Genomic DNA, 15,583 nt, shown 5'->3' with positions numbered 1-15,583 from the left:
CAGCTGGATGGCCTGGTGGTAGGTGCCAAAGTGAGGCTGACTCATAACCATAGCATATTGGAACCAGGAAATGCGACCTCAAGGTGGTCATCGACCCAGGATCACAGCTTCGTGATACAAGAGGGTGACCGCTCTTCAAGTGACCATGACGACCTAGGGAGAGCATGTTGGCCTCGACTCTCCCTAGATGGTCTAGAGTTAAAGTGAGCTGAGGTCGATTAGGGATAATGATGTTATCCTTGATTTTGAGGCGCTGATGCGAGACTTAGTGACAGTGTTGAAGCTCATACCGGCATTGTAGTCAAAGTCATCCATTAAGACCGTGCCGTTTCGTGACATCCATCTTCTCTGCGTCTGTTTTGTCGGTAGGACGAACATTGTAGGATCCTTCTTTGTGGAGTGGGCTCTCGGGATTTGCAACAGCTTGAAGTCTTTGCAAGTCTTACCAGAATCGCTGTGGAGCACGAAGTAGGAAGGAGATCGCTCAGACTGGGGTGAGGACTGAATCTTGATTGAGAGAGTATGATGGAGAGGTCTCTGTAAGGATTGGTTTATATAGGGGTATGAAAGGAGTTAAAAGAGAAATTGTGTGGAATGGAAGAGGCCTGGAGGTTGAGTATATACTATAATGGGGAAATTGAAAGTCAGAACTGAGAGTTGCTGGCGAGGATGGCGGAAGGAGTTTTAAAGGAGGAGAGGACAATGAAGTCAATGAGGAATGAACCGAGTTACGCTGAAGCTTTATGCCTCAGGCTACTATATCAAACAAACTGGCAGCACTAAGGTAAGGGGAACTGCAACATTTAGTGAGAGAACTGTACAAATCTATTTCTATAGTCTATTTCGATTAGTTATTATGGCAGATAGATCAAGTTGATCAACTCTTCTCCCTTGCCAGCAGCAGGTGCACAAGATACCCAGTACCTCCCTGTAGTCCATCACCAAGGACCTCATCACTGAGCCGCCAGACACGGAATTCGCGCAGAGTCTCCCGCAACCACGTCTCGAATACCTCCGGCGCTCGTTGTTGCTGCGCGACAATACATACTGTCGGTTGAAGACTGGATTGCGACGTCTCCTCACTGGAGGGCTCATAGGCGGGCCGGAGACGGCAAATATCGGCACAGGTGCGCACGAACGGGGCGACTAGGGCTTCATTGTAGATGCAATCGCAAGAAAGCAGAAGGTCGAAGCCTGGATCTTCTTCTTCTCCGCCTTCGTCCTCTCCGGCATGACCGCTAGATTGTGACTCGATACACTCTTTCAGCAGCTCCGGCTGGTCGAGTTCCCAGTCCAACGTGGTGAATGTGATATTGCTGGCGGTCCTGGAGGGCTGCTTACCTTTGGACGTGGATCTACTACTGCCTCTGGTCTTGCTGCCCTTTTGTTGGCCAGATGCAGACCCAGCTGATGTCACAGAAGCGTTGGTATCAAGATTAGTCCGGAACACGCGCCGCACATATTCCTGATCCGTGGCGAGGTAATGTTGTACAGAGGGAGCCAAGGCCAACGCGACCAGCGCCGAGATGCCACAGCCCAGTTCAGCCACCACCGAGCGCGAGGATAAGAGGGAATGTGTCCAGAGGGGGTTTGTTGGGGAGGAAATCCATTCTGCAAAGCGAGGAGTGATTTTCCAGAGAACTAGGCAAGAAGGTCAGATGGTTAGTTGTTGGGATTGTCAGCCTTGGGAAGAAGGTCAGGTGGCGGGTTTTCATGATAAAAGAGGAAGATGACAGTGAGATGTGAAAAAGAGGGACGAGTAATAAAGGGTAAAATGGGTAGGAGACCGTTCGGCCGGCTTCACAGGCAGGCCCAGAAGCACAGAAGTAAAAAAAGGGTCCAGAGGCTCCGGAGCCTCGGCCCAGCCGCGTTGTCCCTGGGAGCGGAAGATAAGAGAGAGACTGCGGGGATAATTGTTCGAGTCCGTGCATAAGCGCACAGCAGTCAAGCACGAGTTTGTGCGAATAGGGGGCAGTGCGACCGAGTAGAAAGCTCCGAGCAGCTGATGATCGATGGAATGAATGTATGGCATGGACAATGGAAAAAGGTACATACCAGCGCCAGTAGTGCCTCCCGCTCGAGACGAGGAAAGCAGTGTGGGGGATTGATGAACGGTGTACTCGTTGCCACTGATCGTCACGTCAAGGGACGAAGCGCGGGAATCGACGAACCCCAGGTTGGTTGTGGGGATGGCCAGACTGAACAGGAGGAAGGCCTCTGCAGGGCAGCTTTTTGTTGAGTTGGAATGATTGGATGTGGCGGAGAAAGAGAGGGGGAGCTACATACCCTCTTCAGCATCAGTGACCTCCTCGCAGGCAGTGCTGCCGAGAAAGTCGGCGATTGGAGGGTGCATATTGGTCCGTTGGATCTTTGAAGGTTTATGGCAAGTCTTGGGATTGTGGGATTTTGGATTTGGGAGTTGCTGGTGGCGCTGGAAGTTTTTTTCTCTGCGCTTCAACTGGATGAGATCACGGGACCGAGAGCTATGAGGGGATTTGCTTTTGAAGGAACACGAGAGAGAAAAAGGAGAGAGAGATTATGATCATACAATGAGATATTTCATGTGCATAACTAACAGAGATAGTGTTCTTACATCTCCCGTCCAGAGCCACTCTGATTCCACTCTTCTGCTTCGCTACGACTGTAGTAGCTATTCAAGTGTCCACTCTACTTGTTGCCGCGGGTAAACGCTAAGTCCTTCCGAGTACCTTTGCCTTGTCCTCCAGGCCCCATAAATCCACCCGACGCTGGTGGCTGGGACTAAGGTACGGAACTACACGACGCTAACTGCTTGGGTTAATTAGTGACCGTGTCGCTTGCGCACTGACTTCCTAAGCGGAGGGCATTACCAAGTGGAACATGCCTACGGACTACGACTCGAACATGGGTACTGAACCGCGGCAACAACAGAGAGAGCCTTAGCTAGTTCCTTTTAATTAAAGAATACTCCCTCGCGAGGACTTAAAAACAAAAAATCCACTCCTTCCTCGTTGTCTCCAGGCACAGCACTAAGAAACAATAGTCGCATTGTGCAGACAACAATCAACTGGGTTGCCGACACTATTTACGAGGTGCGTCATCCTGGGCCGCAAAGCCCGGCCACATCGCAAGAAGGTCCCAAAGGCAAAAGGTACCTGTCCTGTCCTGCCCAGTCTGCCCTGATCCCTGCGAGCTTCCCCGTCCCAACAAACCCTCTTCTTCCGCCCCCTCAAAGCTCCAGAGCTTCCTTCTCTTTCCCTCACCCACTCTCTAACATCATATCCTTCTGCTTGAACTGCAGCTTTTGCAACTTCCTAAATTCGGCAGTTGGGTAAGTCTTTCGGACCGTTTCGCCCCTAGTTTCCCGTACACCTCCCCATTTGGCCCCGGTGGTCCTGCCAGTCCCCAGAAAGACGCTAACGCCACCCGTCCTGTCCCTACAGTAGTGGAATCCTCCCCTCGACAGGTTCGATTTGATCCTATCTCGGATCCTACCTTTCTTCGAGACTTTCTCCCCCTTAATCTCCCCTTGTCTATCCCTCCTTTGAGAGCAATCCGTCGCCATGTCAAAGCGCGACCTCCACATCCAGCCGCGCATGGCCAAGAAGGGCCCCTTCTCGGTCGAGGCGGCCGGCTATGAAAAGAAGGAAGGCGAGACGATTCCTCGTCGCCACCCAAATGCGAAGAACGGTCTCATCCTGCGCCCGTCTGAGGACGTCGCGACCACGTATGACAACTTCCGGCGCTCCGCCCGTTTGTTCGGCAACAACAAAGCCGTGGCCAGCCGGAAGCTGATCAAGACGCATGTGGAGAACAAGAAGATCAAGAAGATGGTAGATGGCGTAGAGCAGGAGGTTGACAAGCAATGGACCTTTTTCGAGATGAGCGGGTACACCTACAAGACCTTCCTCGAGTACGAGCAGCTCTGTCTCCAGCTCGGTGCGGGCCTGCGCAAGCTGGGCATGGAGCAGGGTGGCCGTCTTCATCTGTACGGAGCCACGAGCGCACACTGGCTGGCCATGTCGCACGGTGCCGCCTCACAATCCATCACTATTGTCACTGCTTATGATACCCTGGGCGAGGAGGGCCTCAAGCACTCTCTGGTCCAAACCTCCTCCACAGCCATCTTCCTCGATCCCGGCCTGATCAAGTCTCTGACTCACGTCCTGAAAGATATTCCCTCGATCAAGCACGTTATTTACAACACCGACAACGAGGTCAAGCAGGAGGAATTGGATAAGCTGAAGAATGAGTTTGCCCACATCAATGTGCTCAGCTTGGAGGACTTGCGCAAATCTGGCGAGGAGAACCCCGTGGACCCGGTGCCGCCCAAGGCTGAGGACTTGTGCTGCATCATGTACACGTCTGGCTCGACCGGCCCGCCCAAGGGTGTTCCTTTGACCCACGCGAATGTCATTGCTGCCACCGCTGGTGTCAACGAAATCGTGGGACCCTACATTGGCCCCAACGACTCGCTGCTCACTTACCTCCCGCAAGCACACATTTTGGAGTTCATGTTTGAGAACCTGTGTCTGTTCTGGGGTGGCTGCATGGGATACGGTAACCCCCGCACATTGTCCGATGCCTCAATGCGCAACTGCAAGGGTGATATTCGCGAGTTCAAGCCTACCATTCTGGTTGGTGTTCCGGCCGTGTGGGAGTCGGTCAAGAAGGGTGTGTTGAACAACCTGAACAAAAACAGTTTCCTCATCAAGGGCATGTTCTGGGGTGCCATGGCCGCCAAGAACTTCCTGCTGACCAACGGCTTCCCCGGAGCTGGCTTCGGTGCTTCGATTCTGGATTCCGTGGTCTTCAAGAAGCTCAAGGAGGCTACCGGTGGCCATCTCCGTATCATGATGAACGGTGGTGGTCCCATCTCCAAGGACACCCAGCGATTCCTTTCCATGGCCATTGCTCCCATGATCGGTGGTTACGGTCTGACTGAGACCTCGGCCATGGGTGCTCTGAACGACCCCATGGCATGGAACCCCAGCGCTCTTGGTGAGATCCCCGCCTCGATCGAGATCAAGCTGGTCGACTTCCCCGACGCCGGCTACCTGACCAAGAACAACCCCCCTCAGGGTGAGATCTTCATCCGCGGTGGCAGTGTGACGTCGGGATACTTCGACAACGATGAGGAGACCAAGAACGCGCTGACCGAGGACGGTTGGTTCATGACTGGCGACATTGGCGAGTTCGACTCCAACGGCCACCTGCGCATCATTGACCGGAAGAAGAACCTGGTCAAGACCTTGAACGGCGAGTACATTGCTCTGGAGAAGCTCGAGTCCGTGTACCGCTCCACTCCTGTTGTTGGTAATATCTGCGTCTATGCTGCGGAGGACCAAGACAAGCCGATTGCTATCATTGTTCCCGTCGAGATTGCCCTCAAGAAGATTGCCAGTGAGAACGGCATTGAGGGTGACTCGGTTGAAGCTCTCGTGCACAACGAGAAGATTCAGCGCCTAGTTCTGCAGCAATTGCAGAGCTCTGGGCGTGCCGGTGGTCTGCGGGGGATTGAAATCGTCAACGGTGTTGTACTCTCCGACGAGGAGTGGACTCCTCAAAACGTAAGTGCCACGCCACCACTAACCAATATCGAGCCGATACTAACGAGCATCATAGGGCTACATGACTGCTGCTCAGAAGTTGCAGCGCAAGAAGATCGTGAACAAGTACAAGGCCGAGATTGACAAGGCCTACGGCAAGAAATAAATAAAAAGGTGGGATTGACTTGGCATGAAGTCCCCTATGTGATTTTATTCTCCTTGGTTTTAATTCTGCGTCTTTCTTCCTCCTTGTTACCCTCTACCGCGTGTGTTTTTTGCGTCCTTGTTGCGATCTCTCTGGGCCTTGTCTTGTTAATATATGACTTTCCTGTTACCTTCTCCCCTCGCCCACGATTAGACGAGATAGTGATAATGCGGACATGACATTGCGACGGGCTTGCTACTTTTTCCGGTTGGATCGAAATATATTACAGTTTCTTCACTCCATTCTCCATCCTATAAACGGGGTCTTCTATCTGGATACGATTCCATGTAGTCCATAGTATCAAAAGTACCTCTGCACCCCCTAGTACGAAGCCACCGTTACACTAGCACCCACCGAATCCAGCCGATCACCCATCCCTCGTGGTACAGGTACCTGACAGAGACCTACTACCATCTTGGGAGGTTCGCAGCAACCCTCCTCCCCTTGTGACCCTAGCGGCCGATCTTAACGGGGAGAGCCTCGGCCTCAAGTCCATTCCAAGTCCCGACTCCCAATTACCCAACTCGGTTTAGCCTCTTCCCATCACCACGTGACATTCAATATCCGGAGCTTAACATCAACACCCCGACGTTACCTTACTTCACCCCAGCTAACAAGCCATTCGCAAATCCAGAACAATGTCTTTGTGGAGGTATGCCACACCCCATACCTGGAGAGTATCCAATTGTGCATTGTTGACGAGTCTGTGTCTAACACCGTCTTTGTCTTTAGTACCTACCGATCCCTCACCCCGAAAACACGGGCCTTATTCGGCGTTGGCGTGATGGCCTGGGCAACGATTGGTCTTTGGACATCGCCGCAGGTTGAAAGCGCACTTGGCATGCAGGCAACGAAGGATGAGCAGGAGGTTTTGGATAAGCAGCTTGCTGTGAGGATTTCGAGGGTTGGTGGGGAGGGAAAGGATGAGCGGGCGCATTGAGGTGTCATGACTTTCAATGCACTGGGCCCTATTTGCTTTGCGCAAGTGCCACTTGGATTCGTTCTTGGATATTTCGACAATATCTGTTCTTTTCAGGAGTCGAAATTGTTTACGTGAGGAATGGCCGAGTACCCCGGCCACTCCGAGCGGACCTAAAGTCACAAGACCGAGCCGCTCTGATCTCGTCGGATCGGGAATGGGAAGAGGGCGTGCGATTCGGGACTCTGGACTCAGGACTCAGATATTCCATGGGAGACCGAGGTCAGAGCTTGACTCCGTTCTTTTTCTTCTTCTTCGGTGATGTCATTCGTCCCCGGGCCCGTGGTCAATCGGATACTACAGTACGTCCTTGTGTAAGGCGAACACCATACTGCCTCTCTGATCTTGTGATTCAAAGCTTTGATCATCAAAGATTCCGATCGTGCGACCCTCGGGGAGAAAAGAAGATAGAACCAGAGGCACGGAGACAACATCCTAGACGCTTCTGCGTTCTCGCTCGCGTTCGCGTCTGTGTCGCGTTTTCGACGGGCCCGCTTTGCGTTGCCGCTGGCGCCTGCACATCGGAATATTCAATCCTGGCAGCAGCGCGCAGAAGAAGAAGAAGCGAAGCAGGTGGCAGCCCGGTCCAGATCAAGACTTTGCTGGACTGAGTGTCAAGAGACCAATCAGTGGCTGGTTTATTCTCCGGGCTTGATGCTGTTGGATTGGAATTTGTTGCGTGAGCGGCAGGTGGGCCTTGGGTTAGCTTGGTATTGGTGTTTGGGCTTGCAGTGTATCCTTGTTTATGTGGTCGTTAATTGAGTTTTGTTTCTTTGTCATTGGGATTGAGTTTGACGTTTGACGGGGTTTGTTTGAGAGTATAGGGATTGGTGATGGAAGATGGGGAATGATCGGGATACTGGCGAAGTATGAGTATTGACTCGAGATTATGCCCCGTTTCGCATACTTAGGTCTACATCGCGTCGCAACTTTACCCCAATTTATCTACATCGACAAAGATAAGATTACACAAGTCCCCTTGCACTTCTTTCTTCTACCCACTTCACCATAACAGAATGTCCCCATCAGCGTAAATCTCAATTAAGACTAAACCAGACCTTCCAGTCTCACACCCAACAAGATCTCTGTTCCGACCCCAATTGTAAGACAAGCCCAGTTCACCCACAAGCCCCAAATCCGGTGACGTGCAACAATCCACGGCCACATCCATCCATCTCCCCGATGGGAATCAAGCATCTAACCCGTCACTAAGCGAGAACTAGCTCTGCATCAGACAAATTCAAATCGAAGCCTCATCTGCAGCGCCCAAGCCCAAGCCAAGTCATTCCCAAACTTAGCCAACCAGGTCTAGCAAAGTGTAGTTTGCGTGCATTGTGTCTACGGTCTACGAGGGGGCAGACTGACTGGGTTCTGTTTGTTGGCGGTGGACAGGGATGATTCAGCCTCATGCAGATATGTATGGTGTATATCTTTTGCAGATGCAGGGAAGACACTTGACTGGAGTGGAGTGGAGTGTCTTTGCTATATAGCTATGAATTGTAGCAAAGCAAACCTGGTGGTTCTTTTGATGGACCTTTTCGTCTGTTCCGGGGGTTGTATGTCTGAAACTGGAAGGAGTCAGGAAGGGGGTATTTGAAGCATGGGAGCGGCATCCTGGTCTTGCATGGTTTGTTGGGACGTGGGTGTTGTTTTACGGACAACCCGGGATCCAAATTGTTTACTGTATGAGGGTATACATACTTTCTTGATTAAATGAATAGTCAATTGACATGGACTTTGTGTGTTGGCGAGATCTAATGGAGATTGATCTAGTCTAAGTACATGTGCCATTGAACCCCTTCATCTTCATCCAACCCAAAAAAATAAAAATAAAACAAGCAGCCTCGCGAGTATCCAGACAGTATTTCCCTTCAATCCTTCGGAAATATCAGCGGCCCCCAAATCTGTCGTGAAACCTTCTCAGATCCGAAAATCCTCTGCAACGGCCGGGCCAATGCAAGTCTTGATCGGGCAAGAAAATGAAGCCCTATTTTCATCAATTTGGTATCTGTGAGGCTTCATCTTACAGTATCTAACTACTAATACGATACAGTACGAATTGATCAAACCGAGAGATTTCGATTATTCTGATCAACCGCCAAAGGACCGTGCGGAGTGGATTCTTCTTTCGGCTGATGGCCCTTGTACGACGTGCAGATGGTTAGGGCACTGACTTTAGCCCCATTCCGAAGGGGCGTGGGATATCGGGTGATGGTGGTGTCAGCTATGATCCTATCAAAGCATCTAAACCTGTCTTTGACATGCTCACAGAGGCTATACTGAGTATGAGAGAGGAAAATTCCCTATTTGGCTTATTGTGCAACATTGGTAGACTTTTCGTGTTGCCACTAAAGCATATGATAAGACCTGAGTTGACCTTTTGGCAAGAATTTGAGTCAGTATACAAGAATCAAAGGGTATGAGTAAATTGAAGGACATCCTGAATGAAAATGAACATCTACTCCAGTCCAGACTTACAGTACCGTAGCCCAGGTGAGGTTCCCACTAACTCGCATCGCAGGACCAGGATCGCGGCCGCTAACCAGGGCACCTACATAACAGTCAAGTGGCATGAGTTACCGGAACATGCCGAGGGGCAGGTGACTTGGACTATGGCAAGGGTAGTTGAGTGATTGGACGAACAGGTAAACTTAGTTAGTAGATAAAATCTGTCTACGATAGCTTCGCAAATACATCATGAGGTGCAGTAGTAGCAGTGTTCTGGGTATAACCCTGTCAAGCCTCGACTATCGATCTATTTAGGAAAACTAGCAGAGTTGCGGCCACCAAATTTAGCCAAAGGTGTCAAAAGTGTCAAGTAATGTTGACAAATCTAAGTTGGAAATGTTTTGCATTTCGCCACCGGGAAAGTCAAAGATGAGGCACCCTGCATGTGTCGTAATAGCCGCAGAACCAGCCAGAGCCAGAGAACCAGGCTGAGCTGAGATGCAATAAATCACCTGCGCACGCACCGTTCATCCCGATAGGCGATCAGACTGGGATCTGCACATTCCATACATATCTACATGCGGAGAGCCCCCCCCATGGCTGGTTAGAATCCTTGCTGCCTAGATGTATACAAGCAGGATTACATACCTAGATTCGGAAATAGATGCAAGTATCAGATTCTAGAAACAACAACACCTTTAGAAAAACTTGATAATTTCCTAGGCTTGTAAATAACCAGTATCCTTAAAGATCAAGTATTTACAGTATACAAGAACAGAGTCCTGCCTAAAGAGGACATGATCTAAAGTATCTGATTGGCTCCCTGCGCCTTGCCATGATCATCTCGTTTGATGACTGCAAAGCCCTAAACAGAAAAAGCAAAAACAACAAATCTGCAGCCAACGCCACCCTGGTCTCTTTCACTTCCCCCAATTCATTTCCCCGCTGAAACACACCATCCAGCCCCTCCTAATCTGCTTACTCGATGACCATAATATGCAAGTAAAGGACTACAGCAATAAGACCTTGGACCCTGTTACCCGCTGGCAAGCTGACCAGGGTGCGTTAGTAGCGAAAAAGTAGGACTAAGAATGGAAACAAACCCCATAACAAAGAATTCTACCCCATGTCCATCGCAGCTGGGACCGGCCGAGTCCCTTGCCCCCAGCCTAGGCAGGATATGGAGCTAGACTAGCACCGCAGGAATAACGGTCCCTGGCGGCGAGAGCGAATCGGGGAATTGAGAGGGCTTGCACTTTGTATAGCATGTTGAACTCGGGCCATTATCAGGAAAGGGAGAGAGTAATAGTATACATGCAGGTGAAATAATTCTCTTGGTGGATTTTGAGGACCTTGAGATGGCAATCTGTAAAATCTTCCTTTGCTGGTTAAAAATGACATGGTCAAAAAGTAAAATTCATGGTCAAGAGTAATTTTGTAATATCCCCATGACGCTGCAGGCTAGGACTCAGAACCTTCCTATCTCTGGTACCGATGTAGTTCCGATTAATACAATTTTACTCATCGGTCTTCTCCAGAGGTTCTTGATAGAGCAAAATACAAGCCGTAGATCTGCAAGAAAAGGAAGGAGAAAAGGAGAAGAAACCGAAGTTCTCAATTTCAAATAGTAAAAGATGACATGCTAAAAATGGAGATAAAGGTAAAGGTAAAATAACCACATAATGAAAGAAATTCAAGGATCCCTGAATTCATATTCGATCTCCCGCGCCGTTCTGCACCAATCCGTGATGTCCCATTTCCCAGTGCTCCGTAGCAAATAAAAAAATCAATTCACTCGCAACCTAAGTGACATTTGGAAGATAAGATTAAATGCAGAGAGAAATACTCTGACAAAATAAAAGCTTCCTTTTGGCATGCCGAGCTAGGTCAAAGTATCCCGATCTAGGTGCAGAGACTACGACTGTTATGAATTGTGCTGTACCCATTGTACGTCGAGTAGACCGGGTCAAAGCTCCCCGTACTAGACCGGTGGTTATTAGACACCACTGTGAATGGGTCCTGGTAGGGGTCGGTCTTCAGCGTGTCCATCGGGTCCATGGTGTCATTTATCATGGAATAGTCGAAGGCCGACGAGGACGAGGATGAGACGAGCGGGCTATCACTCAACGGTGAGTGCTCAGCAGTTGGCATCTGGCGATAGTCTGTTCGTCCGTAGGGCAAGCTTCCTCGATGTGGTGAGTCGTACATAAGCAGATGCGAGCGTGCTGTCTGTCCCATTACGTGGGCCAAGGTATTGCCACTGCTATCTCCACTGCCTCCTTCGGGTCCCATGCTTGTTGTGCTATCGCGTCGGCCATCCTTGTAATGACCCGGGGAACGTCCTCGCACGACCATTGAATGCGAGTGTCGACGCGCGATGAGAACCCACTGTGATTCCCCGCTAACTGGGCCCGCAACCTCGGCTTGTAGTTCAACGACAAGGTTGTAGAATTGCTGCTGGGCGCGTCTCTTGCCGTTGTTAGCTGTAGCCTTTTGGAACTGGATCCGCTCAAACATATGTGACTGCGGAGGCTGAGGCGCGCCGGCGAACGAGGAATTGTAGTCCAAAGATTGCGAGCCAAGTGGGAAACCATGAGTGCTGTTTCCAGCGGAAGCAGATGTGAGGGACTGAGGTGGCGAAGGTTGTAGGACCACTCGAGGTGGTGGACGCTCTGACAGCTTATCTCTTTTTGGCGTATGCTGTACGAGCTCTCGAGTTTCTCCATATTGCCCATTGACTATGGCAGAAATAGACATTGCAAAGCCACGAATTGGCTCCAGAGTCTGATCTGCATGGCGAATGTAGAGAGGAACGTTTGAAGGATATGGATGCAGACTGAAGCTGCAGGTGACAGCGAAGTAATTCCGTCGGTAGCAGGTCCACTTGTTATCGGATGGGAAGAACCCACGCCCAATCTTCGCATACACCTCGGGTTTGACAGTTTGCTGTGTACCTCCAAAGTCGGTAACAATTGATTCGAGAATGCTCGTGTCCTCGAATGGAGGTGCCTCTGCCGACGCATGTGATCGCTGTGGGGACTCGACTGGAGATTGCTGGAGTAAGGCTGTCTGATTTCGGTCCATAATATCCAGCCCACGAGGAGTGCCTGAGTATCCATGACCACGAGAGACATCATTGATTCCACTCAATGGCAAGCCCATACCGCGCTGGAGTGCGTATGAGGATGAATAGGCATTGCTGCGTCCCATCAATGCCGAGATCGAGCTCACAGAGTGCATTGGGCTTTGCATAGTTGCTGACATGCCAGTAAGGGGTTGACTAGATGTAAAAGAAACAACAATAAGTCTAAATTATTCGATGGGTTAGCGAGAAAATGCAACTCACAGAGATGGTACTCGACGAAAATCTGTCACGCGATCAAAGGGATGTTGGTGTTGGGCCATATGAGGGAAAAGAGGACCAGAAGTTGGGGAGAACGAGTCTGAGTGGGGATTAAAGCAGTCAGTTAGAAGATCAGCCACAGTCACACAATGAATCAAAGACCAAACCATACCGGAACAGGAATCGGGAGGAGTCATGGCGAGTGCAGTTGAGCTGGGATAACTAGAAGGTAGACACAATTTGTTTAGCACGTCACATCACCGCAGAATTGATCAGAGCCAACTGCATCAAGAACACAAGACAGATAGAAATAAACAAAAGTCTCATAGCTACCCGGGGACAGCACGGAGAGCATGATGCGTAAAGACACAAATCAACCCGCAGATGCTCAAGACAAGGCACTGGACCAAAAATCACAATACGGGACACGGACACGGGTTCAGATAGAAAAACGACAGAAACATTGGACGAAACGCATGCACGCAGCAGATCAGTATGGAAGGTACCGAAACAGGCTGGACTAAAGTCCAAGCTGCCCGGACCCGGAGGAAGTGCAGCGACCAGGGAAGGGATGTCGTTGTTATGTTGAAAGAGGGCCGAGTGGAGCGCAAGGGCAGTCCAAATTGAAACTGCCGCAAAGAAAGGGAAAGAAGAAAGGAAAAATAACGTACTGCAAGTCTTGCATCGCAGACTGCGGTGCGTGGTACCGCACGCCGTTAGTGACAGGCATGGAGGCGAGGCCTCCGACTCGCTGGCTGTTGTCGTCTTCATCGGCTGGAAACCCTGTTACCTGGGAGCTGATATAGTCCCCATCTGTGGTGACTGGGCAGTCCATGGCAAAGGGTTCGGAAAGCAGAGTGGCTAGAAGGGGGTTCTTAGCTGATTGACATAAAGTATGAGATAATTATTCAGACACGAGACGGAAGCGTGCCGGTAGCGCTGATATGAGCCACCGGCACAACTGTGAAAGAACGATATGGAATGGGAACGAGGGACAAAATAGTCCACGTTGACGAGACTTACAAGGGTTCATTGCGATTGTGCTGATACCAGTTGCTCAAGGACCCTGCCTTTGCGATTGGCGTCCTGAAATGGTGAGAGGCACCGTTGTCTAGAGCAATCAAGTGGGTTAGTTGACCGGGTTCCAGAGCAGGATCATTTTGCCTTCATTTTCCAGCTGCTGTTGCTCACATCACGACGCAATGAAATGACTCGTTGTCTTGGAAGTTTTGGGCAAGGTTCAATGAGAAGCCAAGAGCGTGTGGGAGTTTGCGGAGTGTATTTCACGAAGAGGGAAGGAGATCAAAGAATCAGGCTCTAGTGGACCTCGTCGACGGACAACGAGAAGGGAGAGTTTGCAAGATAGGATCAGGGCAAGGATAGCACGTAGTGGTTCTTTAAGGGGAGTAATAAGGTAAGTAAGACGGAACGTGTAAATGGAAAAGAATGAATCAACACCCACATACAGATAAGGAGAGGATGGAAAGGGGTTTAGACAGAATAGAGATGATGAAAGAGGACAGTGGGCAAGGACCAGAATAAGAGCATGTCTTGAAGAGGATGAGTGAAGTTGCCTCTGGCCGGTTGATGGAAACGCGGAAACGCAGTAAGTATCTCTAGGCGGATGCTAGACCCGGCCAGAGAGATGCGTCACGAGTAGAGCATACGTTTCCTATTCGGGAGACCCTCGCATTGTTTGTCATAGGGCATTGTTCTCCAGTTTCAATGAAACAATCCAAGAGTGTATAGATCTTAGCGTAACCCAGAGAACTAGATCATGAAGACCCAAGCACACTCTGATAGTCAAGAAATTGACAAGCCTTGGAAACAAGGTTGACCAAAAAAAGGAAAAGAAAATGACACAGTTTGAGAAACAAGATGGGAGATTGAAAGACCAAAAGGGAAATAATAATCACAAAATATGAAATCAAGTGAATAGAACAAGTGGAAGAAAAAAAAGGAAGAAACGGGAAAAATCGAAACCTACCGATGTAATCCAGTGTGACTTGCGTCCGCAAATCAATCAAGGTAGGGCGGGCCTTGACAGGTAACGAAAGGTAACTGGCATGGACCGATGAGAGAGAGTAGACCGTGTCCAGTGTCCACCAGGTATGCTGCAAGTACTGCAACCCTAACTTGGATGGACTGCCGAACTGCCCGGGATCCCAGGATCAAGGATAGCGTCGATTGCCGAGTACCTTTGATTTCTCGATAGAGAGGGGAGAAAGAATCGGAAAACAACGAGGCTAATAGGGACGAGAGAGGCTATAGGTCCTTTCTTAGATAAGAAAGTACCCCCTCCTCCGGACGCAAGTGTAAAGGCCTCCTTTTACGAGGTCTTGAACAATCAGAGATTAATTTCCTTTGGGAGAGAAAGGAGTAGGGCGAGTGTTTCGTGGCTGGGCTGGACAAAAAGCACAGGACGAGGTTGAAGAGAATTAGATGGTGCCAAATGGGTGCGCATCCAATTGATGATATTTGATTTCGGCCGTGATAATATGCCCTCCCCGATGTCTTGCGTACAGGAGTACTTCAGGTCGATGAACCCTGTTCAGATCAAGCCCGCTCTGGATGTCTAGTCCCTCCTCCCCGGTTGCTGGAGGACTGGAAGTAGATCACGGATGAGGTATGGTAAAGACCAAAGAGGTTGACCCTCCTACTCCCCAGAATAGACTGAAAGCTAAGTCAACGATCCAGCCGAGAGGCGACCATTATCGCCACGAGTTCCTGTGGAAAGAGCTAGGATTCTGGGCCTGCCAGGGACAGTGGGAATACGTTGTATCCGCAACGCTACAGTGGGTGGCAGCAGCTAATTTGCATTAGGGGTCCAACCATAATTGGCAGCGGTCCAGGATATCCGGAATAGTTGTTAATCTGATTTTGTTTTTTTTATTGTTTCTTCTTTTTCTTTTTCTTTTTCTTTTTCTTTTTCTTTTTCTTTTTCTTTTATTTATTTATTTCTATGTGGAGGGGAAATTTTCTTCAAGATCCCTGCCACCCCCGACTGCTGGTAGAATAATTTGGGTGGGAGTCATCCATAGGAAAGAAACTGTAGCATCGAATCATTGGCCCGAGCTCCA

General features: G+C 49.9%; 4 protein-coding genes across 4 annotated transcripts; 2 read left to right on the top strand and 2 right to left on the bottom strand.

Annotated features, from left to right (window-relative positions):
• Window positions 1-877: 877 nt before the first annotated feature.
• N7473_005683 (S-adenosylmethionine-dependent methyltransferase) lies at window positions 878-2,353 on the bottom strand (the record flags this gene model as incomplete). Its single annotated transcript, XM_057151623.1, has 3 exons — window positions 878-1,641; window positions 2,056-2,217; window positions 2,287-2,353. The coding sequence occupies 3 exons, from the start codon at window positions 2,351-2,353 to the stop codon at window positions 878-880; spliced, it is 993 nt and encodes a 330-aa protein (XP_057009428.1).
• Window positions 2,354-3,146: 793 nt separating this feature from the next.
• faa4 (long-chain fatty acid-CoA ligase FAA1) lies at window positions 3,147-5,975 on the top strand. The gene is made up of 3 exons (XM_057151622.1): window positions 3,147-3,345; window positions 3,423-5,549; window positions 5,605-5,975. The coding sequence occupies exons 2-3, from the start codon at window positions 3,543-3,545 to the stop codon at window positions 5,692-5,694; spliced, it is 2,097 nt and encodes a 698-aa protein (XP_057009427.1). The 5' UTR covers window positions 3,147-3,345; window positions 3,423-3,542; the 3' UTR covers window positions 5,695-5,975.
• A 396-nt stretch (window positions 5,976-6,371) lies between these two features.
• N7473_005681 (uncharacterized protein) lies at window positions 6,372-6,673 on the top strand (the record flags this gene model as incomplete). The annotated part of the gene is made up of 2 exons (XM_057151621.1): window positions 6,372-6,385; window positions 6,466-6,673. 2 exons carry the CDS (start codon window positions 6,372-6,374, stop codon window positions 6,671-6,673), a joined length of 222 nt encoding a protein of 73 aa, XP_057009426.1.
• Window positions 6,674-10,748: 4,075 nt separating this feature from the next.
• Window positions 10,749-15,231, bottom strand: N7473_005680 (uncharacterized protein). The gene is made up of 6 exons (XM_057151620.1): window positions 14,491-15,231; window positions 13,527-13,614; window positions 13,175-13,382; window positions 12,676-12,725; window positions 12,507-12,603; window positions 10,749-12,440 (listed from the first exon to the last, which is right to left on the bottom strand). Exons 2-6 carry the CDS (start codon window positions 13,534-13,536, stop codon window positions 11,063-11,065), a joined length of 1,743 nt encoding a protein of 580 aa, XP_057009425.1. The 5' UTR covers window positions 13,537-13,614; window positions 14,491-15,231; the 3' UTR covers window positions 10,749-11,062.
• Window positions 15,232-15,583: the final 352 nt, after the last annotated feature.

The sequence above is a fragment of the Penicillium subrubescens genome (assembly GCF_028828155.1).
Source record: "Penicillium subrubescens strain IBT 31985 chromosome Unknown utg000004l_segment0_segment0, whole genome shotgun sequence".
Taxonomy (NCBI): domain Eukaryota; kingdom Fungi; phylum Ascomycota; class Eurotiomycetes; order Eurotiales; family Aspergillaceae; genus Penicillium; species Penicillium subrubescens.
This window is presented reverse-complemented; position numbering and strand designations above follow the sequence as displayed.